The following is a 22382-nucleotide window of genomic DNA, read 5'->3' as shown; positions in this document are numbered from 1 at the left end:
GGCGCCATCTTGGGTTTCGGCGGTGGCTGCGGGGTGGCTGCAAAGAAGTCAGGAATTCTCCTGGAGGGATCACGGGCGCCCGCTTTAGCTTTCCCCATACACTCACCACCGCACCGGGGACCGGCACCAATAACGTGGAGGTGAACGAGAGCGCCGAGGAGGTAGATATGGGCCGCTTTAAGGTTCCTGGCTGAGGAGCTCCCGCTCTGTGCGACCTACTCCATCGGCAGTTAGGCGACACCCCCCGGTAAATCCAATATTAAGAACAAATTAGCATGCTCCATCAGATGTATTGTACTACGTACGTTCTCTGAAATTGCATTACAGACAAATGTATATTCAGGATGGAAGCATTGGAGAACATTTAAAGGGGAAGTCGATTACTTAAACCTGGTATATAAGTAGGTTCATGGGGGTGCTAACAAAACGCCCCATTACCTACCAAACCACCACTGCTCCATTTTACTGTTGTTTAGTATTGGTTACAGTAGTCACCTGATGTCTCCCACCTGACGGAAGAGGAAGCCAGAAGACTTCCGGGGCATCAGGTGACCGCTGCAACAGCTGCCCGACCCAAAGGTTAGAGCTTTATTCTTCTGATTCAGATGAAATGTGACTGCTGCAGACAATCAGTGGCTAATGATTGTCTGACATGGTCACCTACCAGAAGAGGAATCCAAAAAACATGTGAGTGACACTGGTAACAGTACAGAGGAGTGGCAGGAGTCTGATGGCCTCTAAAAATCATATGAATTAGGATAATAGCAAGACCTTTATAGGGTCAATATTAACTTTTATGATTGCTACTTTCTGTAACAGGAGTGGTGGAACCACTGTATCGTGGATCGAAGAGAGCCTGGAGGGCATAACTAGGTGAGCACCGGACTCTTAACTAGAGTCCCTGATAGTGTGGTTAGACTTGGCGCCTGACGGACACCAGGTGCTACACCAGGACAGACCTCAAATGCACGGCAGTTGACCCTCAAGGGGCAAGTAGTTGAACGACCCGGTAAGGGAGTACAGCAGAAACAGGCAGGCACAGCAGGAGCACAGAAATTAGATGCTCTTGGGTATGGCTGGCATACAGATAGGCACTGACAAGTGCAGGCTGTTACAGCTGGTATACAGGTAAGTATGGCAGGTTCAAGCTGGTATACAGATGGACACTGGCAGGGGCAGGCTGGTACATCTGATAAGCAAACAGGTGGACACATCTGATATACAATCAGGCGGGCACGGCTGAAATACAGGGACACAAGGAAACTACCAGCAGACATACTGTACTGGTAGACTAATTGGCAGGTACTGGTGACCTGACAACTAGCAATCAGGCACTAGACTAAACACGTTGCTTAATAAATATCTCAAAGCCATTGGGGACACTTGAGGACCGCGTGCCGGGTCTTTTTAAAAAAAAGGGAACACATGTGCTCGCACCCTAGGCACAGTGCCCGAGGATCTGCCCTTCATGTGCAGACCCCTGTCAGCAGCCGGAGAAGGAAGAGGAGAAAGTGCAAGACCGGGGGCTGTGGACGTGAGTGAGCCAGCATCCCTGCCGGGGAAGGAGAGAAGCATGCAGGGATGCTGGCACCACTGTGCCCCCCTTACACCCTTTCTTCTTCAAGCCCGCAAGAAATCTCTCCATGAATGGGGCATGGATGTTCTCCCTGAGCTCCCATGATCTCTCCTTTGGACTGAACCCATTCCAATCTACAAGAAATAAGTTTTTTCCCCTTACCCTCTTGGTGGCCAGTATATTCTCTGTTTCAAAAGTGTCTTCAGAGCTGACTGGAGCTGGGAATTCGTAAAGAAGCTGTAAGTTTGAGCTTGAAGGCTACAGGATTTATCTGTTTGAGAAGCTCAAATGAGCCAGTGAAGCCAGGACCCAATTTATACGAAGGTAGGTTGCTACGGACATATTTTGATGATGGCTAAACCTTGTCCCCAGGACAAAACAGAGGCGGATCAAGACTTCTCTTGTCTGCGTGTCTATCCGTTCAGAAGATTTCAATGAGTTGGGCTTGGTGTCTTCCCAGATCTTAGAAAAGCCCTTGATGAGGGATTTTGCAGCACGAATGTCAGTGGTAGTAGACATAGGGAATGGAATATTGGGATGTTCACCGTAGACTGCAAAAAATGGAGATTTAGCACATGATTCACTCACGTGGTGGATGTATGAGAATTCCGTCCAAGGTAGGAGTTCGGCCCAATCATTGTGGTGGGGATTGATGAAGTGCTGCAGGAAGTTGGTCAGTATCTGGTTGACGTGCTCTACCTGGCCATTGGATTGACGATGGTAGGCTGAAGAGAAACTCAGAGTGACATTTGGTAGTTTGCAGGTAGCTCTCCAGAAGCGAGATGTAAACTGAACGCCTCTATATGAGACTATATGGAGAGGTAATCATGGAGGCAGAAGATATATAGTATGTACAGCTCTGCAAGCACAGGATCAGACTGAAGAACGGGCAGTGGAGTGAAATGGGCCATTTTAAAGAAGCGATCCACAATCATCTAGATGATGGAACAACTGGCTGACGCTGGAAGGAGGGCAATGAAATCCATCTCAATATGGAGCTATAGAGCAGGTGGTACGGGCAAAGGAAGTAGCCAAGCAGTTGGAAGCTGTTCGGAATCTTGTTCTGGGCATAAGAAGGACAGACCAAGATAAAATCTGCAATATCCTTGCACAGGGTCGGCCACCAATAATTCCAGGATAGCCGTTTTCTTGTAACCGACATGACCAGCCAATTTAGAAGAGTAACCCCAGTGAAAAACCTGCTTTCTGTCTTGCACAGCAGCGTAAATCTTTCTGAATGGGACGCAGAATCCAGTGGAGCGGCTTTAACTATTTTGGAAGCCTCTATGTTGGGTTGAGGCTCCTCCTCTTGAAGACAGAAAAGACATAGAGAGGCCACCCACCTTGACATTCTTATCAGCTGGCTATTAATGGAAAATAAAGTTGAAATGGGCAAAGAACAGAGACCACCTGGCTTGCCAAGGATTTAGCCACTGTGCGGACTGCAGATAGACTAGATTCTTGTGGTCAGTGTAAATAACTAACAGGTGCATTGCTCCTTCAAGCAAGAATTGCCACTCCTCGAGAGACAGTTTTGTTGCCAACAGTTCTTGATCGCCTATCAAGTAGTTGTGTTCTGGAGCTGAGAAGATTTTGGGAAAAAAAAGCCACAAGTCTCCATATGACCAGAAGAAGACTTCTGGGTAAAAACGACTCCAGCCCCTGAAAGAAGAAGCATCCATTTCCAAAAATAACTGCTTATTATTGTCTGGCCAATGCAGGAGCTGAGGAGAAGGCCTGCTTTAAGGAAACAAAGGCATTCTGCCTGCTTGTGCGTCTGGGCAGAAATAGGAGCAGTCCGAGAGGAGAAATGCGGAATGAACTTGTGGTAATAATTAGCGAATCCAAGAAACTGCTGGATAGCTTTCAGACTGTCAGGATGGGGCCACTTTATGATGACGGGCACCTTTATGGAATCCATTTTCAGACCGGTCTCAGAGATGATATACCCAAGAAACGGAAGAGGGATCTGCTTTAAAATGCACTTTTCATACTTGGCGTACAGACAGTTCTTCCTTAATCTCTGCAGAAGCTGGCAAACATCCCTCCCGTGTGTAGGCAGATCAGGAAAAAACACCAAGGTGTAATCTATGTAAACTAACACACACACGTAGTCCAGGAAGAAGTCATTCACCAGTTCTTGAAAGTCTGCTGGGGCATTACAGAGCCCAAACGCCATTACATGATACTCATAATGACCACCGTGGGTGTTAAAGGCCGTCTTCCATTCGTCTCCATTCGTCACCATGGCATATTCAGATCAAGTTATATGCCCCCCGAAGGTTGAGTTTCGTGAGGACTCTGGAACCTTTGAAACAAACAACTACAAAATGAAAGGCAGAGGATATTTATTCTTGATCGTAATCTGGATGTCTCCTAATAATCGATACAGGGTCGAAGTGAACCAATCTTTTTTACATGCAGCCTAGTGGAAGTCAAGAGACAAGAAGAAGGTCGATAGGGCAGTCATATGGCCTATGAGGTGGTAACATCTCAGCCTCCTTTTAGTCAAAGACTTCAGCATATGTCAAATATGCAGCAGGCAAGTCAGGTAAATTAGATGGAGAAGCCAGGGGTCGAGCAGGACAAATGAGAACTAAACAGCTCTTGTGTTACTCCTGTACTCAACGGAGTACTTCACTGGATTTCCAATCCAAGACATGCTTGTGCTTTCACAGCCACGGCAGATCTAGAAGCAGAGAATGAAACAGACCTGACAGCAAATAGAGAGGAATCTCCGAGTGTAGCATTCCTACCTGAAGTTCCACAGGCTTGGTAACGAAAAGAATGGTTTCAGTAAGAGATTTTCTTCCACTGATGAATCCACCAACGGATCCTGTAGACATTTGATCGGAATTTGATGCTGCTCCATAAAAGCTTTTTGAATGAGATTCCCTGTGGAACCAAAGTCCAGATAGTCCGACTTGACAAAACGTATGTTGCCACAGGTAATGGATACTGACAGTCAGTGATGGAGAGGAGTGATCCTTGCCCAGGGTGGCCTCTCGATCAGATCCTAGGCTCTGGAGTTTTCCAGTTTTTCTGGCCAAGAGCTAATTAAATGTTCAGGACTGCCACAAAAGAAGCAATTTTCCTCAGCATGACAGACCTCCTGACAATGCTTGGTGATCTACAACCTGTTAATTTGCATGGACTCTGGGGAAGGCGCCGAAGCTGAGGTTTGCTGCATTATTGGCCTTTAAAAGGTAGGAGCTAGACGCATAGGTCTTCTCTCGCGGGTCACCTCCTTGGAACACTCCTGAAACCTAATGTTGATCCGAGTTTCCAGGGACATCAGGTTGTCCAGTGAAGTGGATATATCATTCATGACCAGCCAGCTTGTACTCGATTCTCCTGAAAGGGCCCTCCCAGAAGGCTGCCACCCGCACCTGATTATTCCAGGCAAACTTGGAAGACAGGATACGGAATCGGACAGCGTACTGGTCCTCTGAGGTTTCTCTGGCACAGTCTGAGGAAAGAAAATTCTGTGGACGAAAGGCAGCTGGGTTCATCAAAGACCTTATGGAAGGCTTCTAGAAAGGACTGGTGGTTCAAGAGCATCTAATCCCCCCACAGGGAATTGACCCATGCCAGAGCTTCACCAGTGAGATGGGACATGATGAAAGCCACTTTGACCCAATCTGAAGCGAACTGATGAGCCAATAGTTCTAGGTTCAGCATGCACTCATTGATGAACATAGGGCAGGGTTACTACCAAAACGTGGAGGAGCTGACAGACTGGAGCTGGTAACATAGCTGGGAGGCTGATGGGTCATGGCCAAGGTTGCCGTAGCTTGGGTAGGTGCGGATGCGGCCATAGTTGTTAGTCTATGTAAGCGGATGGTTACTGTCTGCATGTAGGAGAGGATTTTATCCTGCTGGTCATTCTGGCAGGAGACCTACTGGTATAGGTTTTAGATAGAGGAAGCCTGGGAGCCAGCGGATTCCATGGCCTGAGCAAACTGTAATAGGAGTGCTGTACCATGGACCGAGGAGAGCATGGAGGAGTGTAACTAGGTGAGCACCTGACTCTTCACTAGAGCCACTGATGGTGGGATTAGACTGGGATCCAAATTGACACCAGGACAGACTTTAGACGCATCGCTGTTGACCCCCAAGGGGCAGTTAGCTGAATTACCCGGTATGGTAGTAGAGCAGAAACAGGCAGACACAGGAATCACAGACACTGGTGGGTATGGATGTATACAGATAGGCACTGGCAGGTGCAGGCTGTTACAGTTGGTATACAGGTAAGTACAGCAGGTGCGGGCTGGTATACAGATGGACACTGGTAGAGTTGATATGCAGACAAGCGGACACATCTGATATACAGTTAGGTGGGCACGTCTGAAATACAGTGTCACAAGGAAAGTACTGGTAGACTGACTGGCGGGTACTGGTGACCTGACAACTAGCAAGCACGCAGGACACTAAACATGTTGCTCAGGCACCTCCGGTCAGGTGGTCCCTAAGAGGCAAGTAGCTGGAATGGCCCAATATGAAAGTATAGCAAATACAGGCAGGAGCAAAGGAATCACAGGCTGGTATACAGATAGGCACTGGCAGGTGCAAGCTGGTAAACAGATAAGCACTGGCAGATACAGCTAGTATACAGATAGATACTGGCAGGTGCAGGTTGGTTTGGCTGGTATACAGATAAAGCACTGGCAGATGCATGCTGTTACGGCTGGTATACAGGTAAGTACTAAGTACAGCAGTTACGGGCTGGTATACTGATTGACACGGCATGAGTAGTACACAGATGGACACTGGCAGGTGCAGGCTGGTACAACTAATATGCAGACAGGCGGACATGACTGATAGGCAGGTGAGTACGGCTGAAATACAGGGACACAAGGAAAGTACTGGCAGACAGGTACTATACTGGAAGATGGGTGAGTACTGCTGACATGACAACTAGCATTGGCTGGGGACACTTTAGGATGGTGCGCATGGTGCCTTTAAGAAGGAGGGAGCGCTCATGTTCTAAGCACAGTGCATGGGGATCTACGCTTCAGTCCTGGGCAGCAGCTGGAAAAGGGGAGAAGGAAGTGTTGGACAGGGCCGTGGCAGTGAGTGAGCCGGCATCCCTGCCTGGGGAGGGGAGAAACGTGCAGGGATGCCGGTGCCACACTTCCAATAGGAGCCATTAGAGTCCCAGTAATATTTCTCTGTAGAGACTAATTCCCAGAGGAACAGTGCATGACATATAAGTCTCATTACTCCAAATCTGCACTCTCCACATGTAAAAACTTTACCAGAACGCCTGTCAGAGGCTTCTCACCCATCCAACCAGTTCTCCTTTTTTACACTCATGAGGGGCAACACTCCAAAACATGTCTGCAAATGGAGTGTTGGGTTTGGCTACTTATCCTAATTCATGTGACAAGGCCATGACTATGTTCACACTAGGCATTTTTCAGCGTTTTTTTAAATGCAAATTTTAATCAGCGTTTTACAGTACCAGCAAAGTGTGAGATTTCAGAAATCTCATGCACACAGCTTGTTTTTTTTGTCATCACTACTTTGTGCCTTTGCTTCTTTTTTTTTTTTTTGCAGAATAGAGTATGTTGATTCTTTCATTGTCTTTTTCAGCGTATTTCACACACTAAGGCCGGCTTCACACTTGCGAGTTTTACAGACGTAAGAGCGCAGAAACTACGTCCGTAAAACTCGCAAAACAAACGGCACAATTATTCTCTATGCCCCTGCTCCTATCTGCCGTATTAAACTGATCAGTATTATACGGCTTTCTACGGCCGTAGAAAATCGCAGCATGCTGCGTTTGTCACCGTATTGCGCAAATAAAACGTCAATGAAAGTCTATGGAAGCCCCAAAAATACGGATCACACATGGACCAGCAGTGTGACTGGCGAGAAATACGCAGCGGTGTTAGCGAGAAAAGCCGGTAATTCAGTGCGGTGTACAGTAAAATCACACTGACAGCTTACAGTAGAATAGGTGGAATAAATGTGTACACATAGAATAGGTATATATATATATATATATGTCAGTGAGACATATATATATATATATATATATATATATATACATATATATATATATATATATATATATTAATATTTATTCCAGCGCTAGTTAGCTTTAAAGCCGGTAATTCAATTACCGGCTTTTGCTTTCTCCTTCCTAAACCCGACATGATATGAGACATGGTTACATACAGTAAACCATCTCATATCCCCATTTTTTTTGCAGATTCCACACTACTAATGTCAGTAGAGTGTATGTGCAAAATTTGGCCGTTCTAGCTAGTAAATTAAGGGGTTAAATGGCGGAAAAAATTGGCGTGGGCTCCCGCACAAATTTCTCCGCCAGAGTAGTAAAGCCAGTGACCGAGGGCAGATATTAATAGCCTGGAGAGGGTCCACGGTTATTGGCCCCCCCTGGCTAAAAACATCTGCCCCCAGCCACCCCAGAAAAGGCACATCTGGAAGGTGTGAAGCTGGCCTAAAAGTAGTGGGTGGTGAAAGAACATAGATATTAGGTTTTGCAGTGGGTTTTTTTTGTGCCAAAACCTGATGAAATACAATCAGATTTTATTTTTTCACTAAACTTTATTAGCATGCACAAGAGACAAATGTAATGTAAATGTAACACAGCAAAAACCGCAACAAAAACAAGCAAAACTTGTTTTTTTCTGCAGCTTCTTTTCAGAAAAAAATTCTGAAAAAATAACTAGTGTGAACATAGCCTTAAGCTTGCTAGTTCCATTAACTTGCACTAGAGTTCCTGATCTCTTCCTCTCTGAAGAGGCTACCTGCATAGATAGAAGGGACCATTAATTCAGTATCGAGGTACAGAGTTTCTTTGTAATGAAGCTATAATTTTCAATTTCAGATACACTGGAGCAATAGAAAATGTGCAAAAGTGGATGGACAGAAATGACCTATACTGTTATTACATCCCTGTATAGTGATGTAACATAACAGAAAATACTCTTCTACTAAATAGAATTGTTCAAATATATGACAAATCAAGAAAAGGAAAAAAAAGAAAGACACAAAGCCGTGTATGACAGCAGGAAGGAGGTGGTTACGGGAGTTCATCTGAGCTGCTTTATACTTCTGCATAGAGAAGACTGAAAAGTGGCGTCCGCTCATCATGGTCACTTGGATTTATGCTGCTTTTTACCTTTTTCTCCATAGTGAGTATTTTATTTTCCTGATCGTTCTCATTTATAATGATCGTCGGTCTGATGAGACAGTTTCATGTGATCCTTATGGTTCTCTATGATTTCTGAATGTTTATACTTTATATGGGCCTATTGTCGGCAAAAGTCAAATCCAACATGCTTGTAATATGTGTATACCTGTTGTGCCATTTTAATCACTGATATAAGATATTGCACATGCCAGCCATGTCTGATTGATGAGGGTCTGACAGCTCTGAGACAGGTCCAGACACTGAGAACTTATTTTATTTATTTTGCTTTGCTTTTATAGCTCCATTAATTCATACACATACATTCACAATCTAGATTCCCTATCAGGATGTCTTTGCAGTGTGGAAGGAAACTGGAGAACCCGGAAGAAACCCCCGCAAACACGGGGAGAACATACTAACTCCTTATAGATGTTGTCCTTGGTGGGATTTGAACCCAGGACCCCAGCGCTGCGATGCTAGCCACTGAGCCACCGTGCTTCTCTCGGATATGCAGTCAGTGTCATACTATCGGGGGTGCAATTTCTGGGACCTCTGCTGTCCGTAAGAACAAATGTAAATGGGGCTGTGGTTATACAGTAGCATATTCCACATCCTTTCACGGATATCGACATTGTGACTCACAATCTAACTCCACATCATTATGTCTTTTGAAGTGTGGAAGGAAACCCACGCAAACACGGGGAGAACAGACCAACTCCATGCAGATATTTTCCTAATTTGGACCAGAACCCAGTGATGCAAACCAGTGAGCCACTGTGCTGACCTTAACAGGTTATATAGATGTAAATCCTAGAATATAAAATAAAAGAAAAAATAAAACAAACAAAACAAAAAAATGAAGTAAAAACATATTGCAAAATGTTTATTACAGAGGTGTTCAATTTTCAGTATAGATCAAAGTTCGAGTTTCTCTTTAACCAGTTCATGACCCAGCCATTTACCAACAAAATCCCCCCACCCCCCACCCCCTCCGTTGCTGACCGGGCACATTTTTTTTTTCCTTTATTATTATTATCATTAGATTTGGTTGAAAATCTTTAAAGGATTTTTTTGCTTGGATATTCAAATGACATTTGCAGATTTTTTTTTTTGTGTGTGATACATGGGGCTTAATTTTTATGTAATTTTCATCCTCTCTCTTAATTTTTTAATTGTCGATATCCATGGGAAAATAAAGGAAATGTGTGTCGGTTTTTCACATTTAGTTTTTTTTTGACCATCAAGGATCACCAAAATGCGTATTTTAAATTTGTTCCCCTTTTTATATATTCGATAAGGGTTTTTTCCAATGGGGCGGGGCTGGTAAAAGCTATTTGAATTGGCAATGGCTTTTTTATTTATTCTTTTATTTTGTTATCTGATAATAATTATTTTTTAGTTATATATATATATATATATATATATATATATATATTTGTTATATATTTTAATATTTAAATATGTCTTTCATTAGCGCCTTAACCCCCGGAGGTATTTTCGTTTTTTGCGTTTTCATTTTTCGCTCCCCTTCTTCCCAGAGCCACAACTTTTTAACTTTTTGGTCAATATGGCCATGTGAGGACTTGTTTTTTGAGGGACAAGTTGTACTTTTGAAAGACATAGTTGGTTTTACCATGTCATGTACTAGAAAACAGTAAAAAAAAATTCCAAGTGCGGTGAAAATGCAAAAAAGGGCAATCCAACACTTGTTTTTTGTTTGGCATTTTTACTAGGTTCACTAAATGCTAAAACTGACCTGCCATTACAATTCTCCAGGTCATTACGAGTTCATAGACACCAAACATGTCTAGGATCTTTTTAATCTAAGTGGTAAAAAAATCCAAACTTTGTAAAAAAAAAAATGTCCCATTTTCCGATACCCGTAGCGTCTCCATTTTTCGTGATCTCGGGTCGGGTGAGGGCTTATTTTTTGTGTGCCGAGCCAACATTTTTAGTGATACCATTTTGGTGCAGCTACGATCTTTTGACCGCCCGTTATTGCATTTTAATGCAATGTCGTGGTTTCCAAAACAACTCGTAATTCTGGCGTTTTTACTTTTTTTCTCGCTACGCCGTTTAGCAATCAGTTTAATCCTTTCTTTATTGATAGATTTGGCGATTCTGAACTCGTTGATACCAAATATGTGTATGTTTGATTTTTTTTATTGTTTGATTTTCAAAGGGGCGAAAGGGGGGTAATTTGTACTTTTAAATACTTTTTTAAAACTTTTTTTAACTTTTGGCATGCTTCGAAGCTGCCATAATTCGATCAGCTCTGCTACACACAGGCAATGATCAGATTACCTGTATGTATGTAGCAGAATTGCTGACTTGCTATGAGCGCCGACCACCAGGCAGCACTCATAGCAATCCGACACTGACAACCGTAAATGTCTCCAGGAAACCTCTGGTTGTCATGCTAACTCACAGGTGACCCGCGATCACGTGATGGGGGTCACCGGTGGGCGGATTTCCAGCGCGATTGCCGGAAGCGCATTTTAAATGCTGATATCAGCGTTTGACAGTGGCAGGTGGATCACGATTCCACCCGCGGCTGTTCTGGCCACATGTCAGCTGTTCAAAACAGCTGACATGTCCTGGGAAAGATGTGGGCTCACCGCCGGAGCCCACATCAAAGGGAGAGAGTCTGACATCGACATACTTTTACGCCTGATGTCGGAAAGGGTTTTAAATCTGATTTCCCCTGTAATTTGGGTATATTAGCCCCAGTTGCAGTGTAAATGCAGCATCAAGGTTGGATATACAGAGCTGACTAGGTCTCCTATGACCCAGTAACTCCTCTTCCCTCCCTACACCCAGCAATCACATAACCACTGGGTGAGGAGGAAGAAGCGGCGTTAGCGCTCCCTATTACTGTATACAGGGCTTTCTTAGTGCTGTGTATACAGCGATTGAGAAGAAAGATGGTAATAAACCATCCGTACTGGATAATAAATAACTGTAAGTGCCGGACTAGAAAGGGGAATTTTTGTCAGGGGTCAATCAGAGTACCGGTCTATAGTAGCAAATTCTATGCTTACGTTCATCGCTGATTCATTATTTCCATATTTCAGTCACGGTATAAGAACCTCCAATGCACAACCTAAATACTCATCTACTTCATACAAAAAATGTAAAACTTAAATTTATAAATAAATTGTATTTCAAATTAGATGATAAAGTTAATATATACTTTAATTTAATCCTGCATTGTGCAAAAGTGCCCATAATCTGCTCAATAGTCTGCAAATACATGTACAATATCATACACCAACCTTAATGTTTCCTCAATTAAAGGTTTCATTATGCAGTTTGCATAATTAACTACGCAGTTTGCAGAAAAAGAAAGTCCCCTTCCGTGGCTTCCATAGTCTGTGCAATATACTGGACACATGCAATACTCCTAGGGAAACCTTGCTAGTTTAGAATGGTCTATTTTTACATATTTGGCAGTCATTTTTTTTTCTGAAAGATTCCGTATACTGTAAATCCATATGAACCTCCATGTGCATTTGCGTAAAATGTAGACGCACTCCAGATAACATGAATCCAAATTGCTGTATGCATGTATTTTATTTTCATAGAATGTTAGCATTGGAAGGGACCTCCAGGGTCATCGTGTCCAACCCCCTGCTCAATGCAGAATTCACTAAACCATCTCAGACAGATATCTGTCCAGCCTCTGAGACTTCCATTGAAGGAGAACTCATCACCTCGCGTGACAGCCTGTTCCACTCATTAATTGATTTTGCTTACTTGTACAGCTCCATTAATACCAAAGCACTTAACAGACCTTATAATCACTGTCCCTATCAAAGCCCACAATCTAGAATCCCTATCAGGATGTCTTTGAAGTGTGGGAGGAAATCGAAGAACCTAGGGGAAATCCACGCAAACACGGTGAAAACATACAAACCCCTTGCAGATGTTGTCTTTGGTGGGATTTGAACCCTCTGCAAACCTACTGTATTCTCCACTGAGCCACCGTGCTGCCCTAACATGCCTAAGCTAGGTTTCACTAATTTGATAATCATGGTCCAAGTACTGATCGCGATGTCTGGAATGGCTGCAGGTCTCTTGACCCAAACTCAAAAGAACAATAGTCTTTTTGCCGTCATACTAGATCCTTGCACAAAGCATTGATTATTTTGTGGTGGGCAACTGTTTTTCCTTTTCAAAAATTTTTTTTTTACAGGTGCCATGCCAAGATGCCAACTCTATAGGAGTTATGGAAACAGCCATGTTAGTCACTCAGTTATACAGGCACGTGTGACTATCTCGTATAGGTTAAGTAGGCTTTTCCACTCCAAATTTCTAGTCCTCAAGTGTGGAGATCCATACTAATGTCTAGAGCAGAGTTATGAGATGCTGAGCCCCATCGCAAGCTTTGGAGTAAAGACTACAACTTCCACCATAGCCTGGTCAATGGTGATGCTAGGAGTTTGGATTGGAAGAACGGTCATAGAAAGTGAATGGGGTGGTGGAGCCCCTGGAGCACGTGTTCTTTGGGCGCTGCCTTCGGTGACTTCTTCTGTAGTTATATTTGTGATACTCTATTCTGGAGCTTGCTGAACTTTGATATCATGACTACAACTCTCAAAATAATTTATTCTTTACTACTTTCTCATTATACAGACATGGTCGTAGGGAAAATAATTACTCAACATCCAGTAATCCTAAATCTGAATAAATCGGACACTGCCAGGATAAGCTGCAACTGGACTAGTGAATATGATCAGCAGGTCCGAGTTGAATGGAGAAAGCAAATCTCAAGTACTGGAGAAGACAACGGGACCTTGTTATGTTCTGTACTGAAGTCTGAGAACAATAGAGGTTCATCAGCGAGAAATAATCAAACTACATGTAATGTGACCAATAATACTACACTGCTGACCATAGAGGGAGTCACAGAGGACGATGGAGGGCGGTATGTCTGTAGAGTTACATGGGAGATCCCGACACTGGAAAAAGCAGAAGGAAATGGGACACAATTATATGTCCAGGGTGGTATTAGTGGTAAGTAGGCATAATTGTACTTTAAATTATACTGTATTAAAGGGGATCTATATTGTGCCCTTTTGATATGTCCAATAGGAACATATATAGAGGTCATCGAGATGGTTCCCCAGTTAGGGACCCCTTTCTTTGTGCTTCAGCAGAAAGACCACTAAGTAAGGAGGCTCCTTTATTATGCAGTTGTCAAATTTGAATGAGTGCCATATATTTTGGCATTTGCCTCTCAGTGGTGGCTGCATGCAGCTTATTTCTTTAAGGGTAAGTTCCCATGATGAGTTTTCGGCAGTGTGTATTTTCAATGAGCACAGATTGCAGCATTTTAAAGTTCCAGTAAAGTGGATAGGATTTATAGAAATCTCCTGCCCCACTGTGTTTCTTTTTTTCGCTCGGCGTAAACTGACCTGTTTTTGTGTTTCAATTCCGAAACATATCAATTTCTATTGTGGATACGTGGAGTTTTATATGGGAATTTTCTCAATAGACATAGAAAATACGCAGGTAAAAGAACACACATAATCATCATATATCGGTATCAATGCAGTTTTGTCAAAGCTTAATACTAGGAAGTGTAAAAAAAAAGCAGCTTTACTGAAAGCATGAGATGCCAGAAAGAGATAAAAAGCGCAGCGTAAAAAATGTGATTACAGCGCATGTAAAAAAAGCACAAGTAACCTAATTTACTAAAAAGGTGCCTAAAATCTGCAACATAAAATACTCATCGTGGGAGTGTAGCGTAGCATGGTTTTCTCATATGTGTCATTTATAGAATGTTCCCAGGTTAACATATAATTGTGTAATAGTTGTGGGTCCTCTCGAACAATCAAAATGACTACAATCTCTGTTTTGATTTAAAGGGGTTATCCGGCCTCAGGACAAGTCTTCAGTCACTTTGTGACTGCAGTCTTGTGAATCCTCACATCACACGCACTGTCTGCTATGAGGACTCTCTGGTACTGACAACGGGAGCGAGCTGTCATGTGACTGCAAGTATGCGATTTGCATACTTCCAATAGTCAGCCACCAATTGTGCAAATTTTCCCACTTAAAAAGAAGAGAGAGGCCTGTAATTGACATCATAGGTAGACCACAACTATGAGAGTCAAAATGAGAAAAGAAATCCAGAAAATTACCTTGTCTGATTTAGCAAGATTTATTTTGCAAATTATGGTGGAAAATAAGTCATTAGCAAAAGTTCATCTCAATATTTTGTTATATACCCTTTGTTAGCAATGACACAGGACAAACGTTTTCTGTAAGTCTTCACACAGTTGGCACATACTGTTGGTGGTATGTTGGCCCATTCTGCCATATACAGGTCCTTCTCAAAAAATTAGCATATAGTGTTAAATTTCATTATTTACCATAATGTAATGATTACAATTAAACTTTCATATATTATAGATTCATTATCCACCAACTGAAATTTGTCAGGTCTTTTATTGTTTTAATACTGATGATTTTGGCATACAACTCCTGATAACCCAAAAAACCTGTCTCAATAAATTAGCATATCAAGAAAAGGTTCTCTAAACGACCTATTACCCTAATCTTCTGAATCAACTAATTAACTCTAAACACATGCAAAAGATACCTGAGGCTTTTATAAACTCCCTGCCTGGTTCATTACTCAAAACCCCCATCATGGGTAAGACTAGCGACCTGACAGATGTCAAGAAGGCCATCATTGACACCCTCAAGCAAGAGGGTAAGACCCAGAAAGAAATTTCTCAACAAATAGGCTGTTCCCAGAGTGCTGTATCAAGGCACCTCAATGGTAAGTCTGTTGGAAGGAAACAATGTGGCAGAAAACGCTGTACAACGGGAAGAGGAGACCGGACCCTGAGGAAGATTGTGGAGAAGGACCGATTCCAGACCTTGGGGAACCTGAGGAAGCAGTGGACTGAGTCTGGTGTGGAAACATCCAGAGCCACCGTGCACAGGCGTGTGCAGGAAATGGGCTACAGGTGCCGCATTCCCCAGGTAAAGCCACTTTTGAACCATAAACAGCGGCAGAGGCGCCTGACCTGGGCTACAGAGAAGCAGCACTGGACTGTTGCTAAGTGGTCCCAAGTACTTTTTTCTGATGAAAGCAAATTTTGCATGTCATTCGGAAATCAAGGTGCCAGAGTCTGGAGGAAGACTGGGGAGAAGGAAATGCCAAAATGCCTGAAGTCCAGTGTCAAGTACCCACAGTCAGTGATGGTGTGGGGTGCCATGTCAGCTGCTGGTGTTGGTCCACTGTGTTTCATCAAGGGCAGGGTCAATGCAGCTAGCTATCAGGAGATTTTGGAGCACTTCATGCTTCCATCGGCTGAAATGCTTTATGGAGATGAAGATTTCATTTTTCAGCACGACCTGGCACCTGCTCACAGTGCCAAAACCACTGGTAAATGGTTTACTGACCATGGTATTACTGTGCTCAATTGGCCTGCCAACTCTCCTGACCTGAACCGCATAGAGAATCTGTGGGATATTGTGAAGAGAAAGTTGAGAGACGCAAGACCCAACACTCTGGATGAGCTTAAGGCCGCTATTGAAGCATCCTGGGCCTCCATAACATCTCAGCAGTGTCACAGGCTGATTGCCTCCATGCCACGCCGCATTGAAGCAGTCATTTCTGCCAAAGGATTCCCGACCAAGTATTGAGTGCATAACTGAACATTATTATTTGATGGTTTTTTTGTTTGTTATTAAAAAACACTTTTATTTGATTGGATGGGTGAAATATGCTAATTTATTGAGACAGGTTTTTTGGGTTATCAGGAGTTGTATGCCAAAATCATCAGTATTAAAACAATAAAAGACCTGACAAATTTCAGTTGGTGGATAATGAATCTATAATATATGAAAGTTTAATTGTAATCATTACATTATGGTAAATAATGAAATTTAACACTATATGCTAATTTTTTGAGAAGGACCTGTAGATCTCTAGATCAGTGATGTTCTGGGCCTGTCGCTGGGCAACACGGACTTTCAACTCCCTCCAAAGGTTTTCTATGGGGTTGAGATCTGTAGACTGGCTAGGCCACTCCAGGACCTTCATATGCTTCTTACGAAGCCACTTCTTCGTTGCCCTAGAGGTGTTCTTGGGATCATTATACTGAAAGATCCATCCACGTTTCATCTTCAATGCCCTTGCTGATGGAAGGAGGTTTGCACTCAAGTGCACACGATACGATTCATTCTTTCATGTATACAGATCAGTCGTCCTGGTCCTTTTGCAGAGAAACATCCCAAAAACATGATCTTGCCACCCCCATGCTTCACATTAGGTATGGTGTTCTTTGGATGCAACTCTGTCTCTTCCAAACACGATGCGTTTTGTTTCTACCAAACAGTTCTACTTTGGTTTCATCAGACCTTATGACATTCTCCCAATACTCTTCTGGATAATCCAAATGCTCTCTAGCTAACTTCAGACAGACCCGGACATGTACTGGCTTCAGCAGGGATACACGTCTGGCACTGCAGGATTTGAATCCCTGGTGGCGTAGTGTGTTATTGATGGTAGCCTTTGTTATGGTGGTCCCAGCTCAATGCAGGTCATTCACTAGGTCCTACCGTGTGGTTCTGGGATTTTTGCTCACCATTCTTGTCATCATTTTGACCCCACAGGGTTAGATCTTGCGTGGAGCCCCAGATTGAGGGAGATTATCAGTGGTCTTGTATGTCTTCCATTTTTTTATTATTGCTCCCACAGTTGATTTCATCACACCAAGCTGCTTGCCTATTGCAGATTAATTCTTCCCAGCCTGGTGCAGGGCTACAATTTTGTTTCTGGTGTCCTTCAACAGCTCTTTGGTCTTCACCATAGTGGAGTTTGGATTTTGACTGTTTGAGGTTGTGGACAGGTGTCTTTTATTATTATTATTATTCATTTTTATAGCGCCATTTATTCCATGGCGCTTTACATGTGAATGGGGCAAATATAGACAAGTACAATAAACATGAATAAAACAAGGCACACACAAGTACAGGAGGAGAGAGGACCCTGCCCGCGAGGGCTCACAGTCTACAGGGAATGGGTGAGGATACACTAGGTGAGGGTAGAGCTGGTCATGTGGCGCTTCAGTAGACTGGGGATCACTGCAGGTTGTAGGCTTGTCGGAAGAGGTGGGTCTTCAGGTTCCTTTTGAAGGTTTCCGTGGTAGGTGAGAGCCTTATGTGTTGGGGTAGAGAGTTCCAGAGTATGGGGGAAGCACGGGAGAAGTCTTGGATGCGGTTGTGGGAGGAAGAGATGAGAGAGGAGTAGAGTAGGAGATCATGAGATGATCGAAGGTTGCGTGTAGGTAGGTAGCGGGAGACCATGTCACAGACCATGTCACAGGAGTCAGATTGTGAATGGCTTTGTATGTCATTGTTAGTGTTTTGAACTGTAGCCTCTGGGCAATAGGAAGCCAGTGAAGGGCCTGGCAAAGAGGGGAGGCTGGGGAATAACGGGGAGACAGGTGGATTAGTCGGGCAGCAGAGTTTAAGATGGATTGGAGTGGTACTAGAGTGCTAGAAGGGAGGCCAGAGAGTAGGAGGTTGCAGTAGTCAAGGCGGGAGATGATAAGGGCATGCACTAGTGTTTTTGGGGTTTCATGGTCAAGGAATGTACGGATCCGGGAAATGTTTTTGAGTTTTATACTGATAATGAGTTCAAACAGCTGCCATTACTACAGGTAATGAGTGGAGGACAGATGAGCTGCTTAAAGAAGAAGTTACAGGTCGGAGAGAGCCAGAAATCTTGCATGTTTTTAAGTTGTTAATGACTTATTTCTCCTTTGCCTCATTGGGGGACACAGGACTGTGGGTGTATGCTATTGCTGCCAGGAGGCTGACATTAAGTAAACATGAAAAAAGTTTAGCTCCTCCTCTGTCGTATACACCCTGACATTGGCCACCAGAGAACCCAGTTCGTGCTTAGTGTCTGAAGGAGGCACACACTCTGGGTCCAGACCTTTTTGGACCCCTTTTTTCTCTACATCTTGGAAGTAAGACAGGGGCGACAGACCCTTTTGAAGGGGTCCTGTTATGATAAGGTAATTCAGTACTACAATGGACATAGAGGTCAGAGCACATACAGTGACCTGACAATAACCCAAAAACATAGAACGAGCTCTGAGACGTGGGAACTCTGCTGACCGCAATCCCTAATCCTCTCCAATCACACTAGAGGCAGCCGTGGATTGCGCCTAACGCTCCCTATGCAACTCGGCACAGCCTGAGAAACTAGCTAGCCTGAAGATAGAAAATAAGCCTACCTTGCCTCAGACAAATACCCCAAAGGAAAAGGCAGCTCCCACATATAATGACTGTGAGTTAAGATGAAAAGACAAACGAAGAGATGAAATAGATTTAGCAAAGTGAGGCCCGACTTTCTGAACAGAGCGAGGATAGGAAAGGTAACTTTGCGGTCAACACAAAACTCTACAAAAACCACGCAAAGGGGGCAAAAAGACCCTCCGTACCGAACTAACGGCACGGAGGTACACCCTCTGCGTCCCAGAGCTTCCAGCAAGCAGAAAAAAACAAATAGACAAGCTGGACAGAAAAAAACAGCAAACAAAACAGCAAAGCGGAACTTAGCTATGCAGAGCAGCAGGCCACAGGAACGATCCAGGAGGAAACAGGTCCAATACTAGAACATTGACTGGAGGCCAGGATCAAGGCACTAGGTGGAGTTAAATAGAGCAGCACCTAACGACTTCACCACATCACTTGAGGAAGGAAACTCAGAAGCCGCAGTACCACTTTCCTCCACCAACGGAAGCTCACAGAGAGAATCAGCCGAAGTACCACTTGTGACCACAGGAGGGAGCTCTGCCACAGAATTCACAGCAGGGTCCGATCTCCCCAAACCATCAATGGGCGAGCACGTGTGAGTATTCCTCCACGTATCCTTTCCCGCAACGTGGGATTACTTGCCGGACTTAGCCCTGACTACCCTAAGGTAACAGAACCATAGGCTGTACAGGTGCTCGTGGATTGTCCGTGCGGCCCCCACTGCATCACCAATGCTAGACAGCGGTGATAGAAGGGTGGCAGACGATCCCTCTCCTCATCCTTTGAAAGGAAGATGGAGTTAGGGTGCCTGCACCATTTTTTTACAACCCTCCGTGACCTTAACATCTAGAGGGGGGCTAAAGGGGGCTCCTGTGGCAGCACATCTTTTACCTGGCAGGACGGATTTGCAGTCAACGCATTCTCTCGGCGGCTTGCGGCATCCAGCAGTGCCGCAGTCTTTCGTCTACTGTTGGCCCCGCAACCTCCCTGGCATCAGGCGGCGCCACGGCGTATCTTCTGCGGGTGGCGCTGCGGGCTTACTAGTGCGGCGCTGCGGGCTGGTATTTCGGCGTCACTTCCGGGGCGATTAGTAAATTTACTCCCCGGCTAAATTTACGCCCCTTTCGGCGTGTCATCTTCCGGGTCCGCCCCCTTTTTTCCTCGCCGCGGAAAAATCCAGGCCCCGGCTTTGGCCTGCTGTAGGCTGCAGGGACGCTGCATTTCCGGCAGCTCCGCCCACTGATGAGGGTGCTCTTTTTTAAAAAGAGAGAAGGACAGCGCACACTCATCTCTCTGTAACCGGTTCCACAGTACGTGCGGGGACACAGGACTGGGGTAAGTGCTACTCCCCCCAACATGACAGCAGCAATATCTGCATTCCTTCAGTTGGTCTAGAGACCCTGATTATAGCATATACAGAGCACCATGTCTAGAAGGTCCAAATCTCACACAGTCTTATATACCTTATGTGTATGCTGTCGGTCCTCTTTTCCGCATGCCCAGAGTAATCGTCTCTGTGAGGCCTGCAATTCTGAACGCGCTCAGGAACTTCCCCTGCGATTTCCCCTGCGACTCAGGCAGAAACTGCGGTGCTTCCACCGGAGTGGGTCACGTCCTTGTCGCAATCCATGGCATCCCTAACTAAGACAATTGAGTCCCTTCAGACCCCGGCTGGAGCAGGGACAGCGGTTCGCCGGCCTTAGAGAGATCCTCCAACTCTCAAGAGCCTTCGGCCTGCAGGGGCCGCGCTCGCACTAGGCAGACGCGGGGGAAGTGAACCCTCACAGCGTCTCCCAGTCCATGAGGTGCATCTGCATCTTGGAGTTCCACCTCTCGTTCACCTTCCCCATCAGAGAGCGGTGAACTTGGTTCGGACTATGATTCTGAGGGGTCCCTTAATTTGGAGACACCTAGTTTTCAGGAGTCAGTAGACAGCCTAATTGAGGCCATCAACCAGACCCTGGGAGAAGAAGACGAACCCACCTTGACCTCGTATCACAAGGTTTCATTCAAGAGGGCCAAGCAGTCTCATAGGGTTTTCTCTTCTCACCCTGAGTTTGAGGACTTGGTCCAATGTCACCAGGAACATCCGGATAGACGTTTCTCAGGTCAAAAGGCCTTGAAGGCAAGATACCCTCCTGAACTACGTAGTAAATAGGCGGAATCCCCTTCGGTAGATCCTCTGGTATCTCGCTTAGCCTCTAAAACACTGTTATCCCCTCCCAACGGCTCCTCTATTAGGGATCCTATGGTTCGGCTTATAGAAGGTTTGGCTCATTCAGTTTTTGAGGCCTCAGGTTCAGCCCTCTCTCCCTCTTTTGCGGCTACATGGGTAGCTAAGGCCATGATGTCTTGGTCGGAATCTTTGACTAAGGCTCTTCAGGAGAGGGACCTGCCGGTAGAGTTGACAGAAATGTCAAATCAAATAGCTCTTGCTGGGAGTGATCTGATCAATGCGTCCTTAGATGCAGCAAACTGTGCAGCATCAGCATCAGCAAACGCAATTGCCATTAAAAGGGCTCTCTAGTTGAGAACATGGCGGGCGGATTCTACCTCTAAGAAATCGCTTACAACCCTCCCTTATCAGGGGGCCGTTTAGTCGGAGAGCAACTGGATCAGCTCATTTCTGATACCACGGGGGGGGGGGGGGGGGAAGCAATTGTCTCCCACAACAAAGGATTAAACAGCCTTTTCGTCGCCAGTTTCAGGCTCGTTTCAAACCTTTTCATAATACCAGATGGACCCCAGCATCAAATCTCGTTGCGCCAGGTCAACACAACCAGGACCGAGATATCAGGTCTCCTACAGAGCCAACTCTTTGGGAAGAATGCGATCCCAGCTGCCTAGATCAATGGGGATCTAGGTCCCATAGGTTTTTGGCCAAGTGACTGGAGGCGTCCTCTGGTCACTACCGACAAAGTTGGCGGCCGCCTGCTCTCGTTTCACCAGACCTGGCTCACCATGGTTCACGACAAGTGGGTAAGAGTGCTGGTGTCCTCAGGATACAAGACAGAGTTGGTCTGCCGCCCTCCATGCCAGTTCTTCACTTCCCGTCTTCCCAGGTCAGAATCCCGGCTTCAAGCCCTGTTCAATTCTATAGAATCCCTTCAACTCCACGGGGTCATCATTCCAGTTCCAAAGAGAGATTTCAGGGGTTCTATTCTCATCTGTTCATAGTTCCCAAAAAAGATGGAACGGTAAGGCCCATTTTGGACCTGAAACGTTTAAACAGGTTTGTCAACATTCATCTCTTTCGAATGGAATCCCTCCGGTCAGTCATTGTGTCAATGGAAAAGGGGGAATTCTTAGCCTCAATAGACATTCAGGAGGCCTACCTGCATATTCCCATATTTT

At 44.8% G+C, this 22382-nt stretch overlaps 1 protein-coding gene across 1 annotated transcript in view; it reads left to right on the top strand.

The window, feature by feature from the left end:
• Positions 1-8634: 8634 nt before the first annotated feature.
• The window catches only part of LOC138658351 (cytotoxic T-lymphocyte protein 4-like), a 60343-nt gene continuing 46595 nt past the window's right edge, over positions 8635-22382 (top strand). Inside the window, exons 1-2 of the mRNA XM_069745808.1 lie at positions 8635-8742; positions 13377-13757. Of these exons, the coding sequence (XP_069601909.1) occupies positions 8700-8742; positions 13377-13757 (424 nt within the window). The 5' untranslated portion in view covers positions 8635-8699. The remainder of the gene's footprint in view (positions 8743-13376; positions 13758-22382) is intronic.

This window comes from Ranitomeya imitator, chromosome 1, assembly GCF_032444005.1.
Source record: "Ranitomeya imitator isolate aRanImi1 chromosome 1, aRanImi1.pri, whole genome shotgun sequence".
NCBI lineage: Eukaryota > Metazoa > Chordata > Amphibia > Anura > Dendrobatidae > Ranitomeya > Ranitomeya imitator.
The sequence above is the reverse complement of the archived record's forward strand: the minus strand, read 5'-3'. Positions and strand labels throughout refer to the sequence as shown.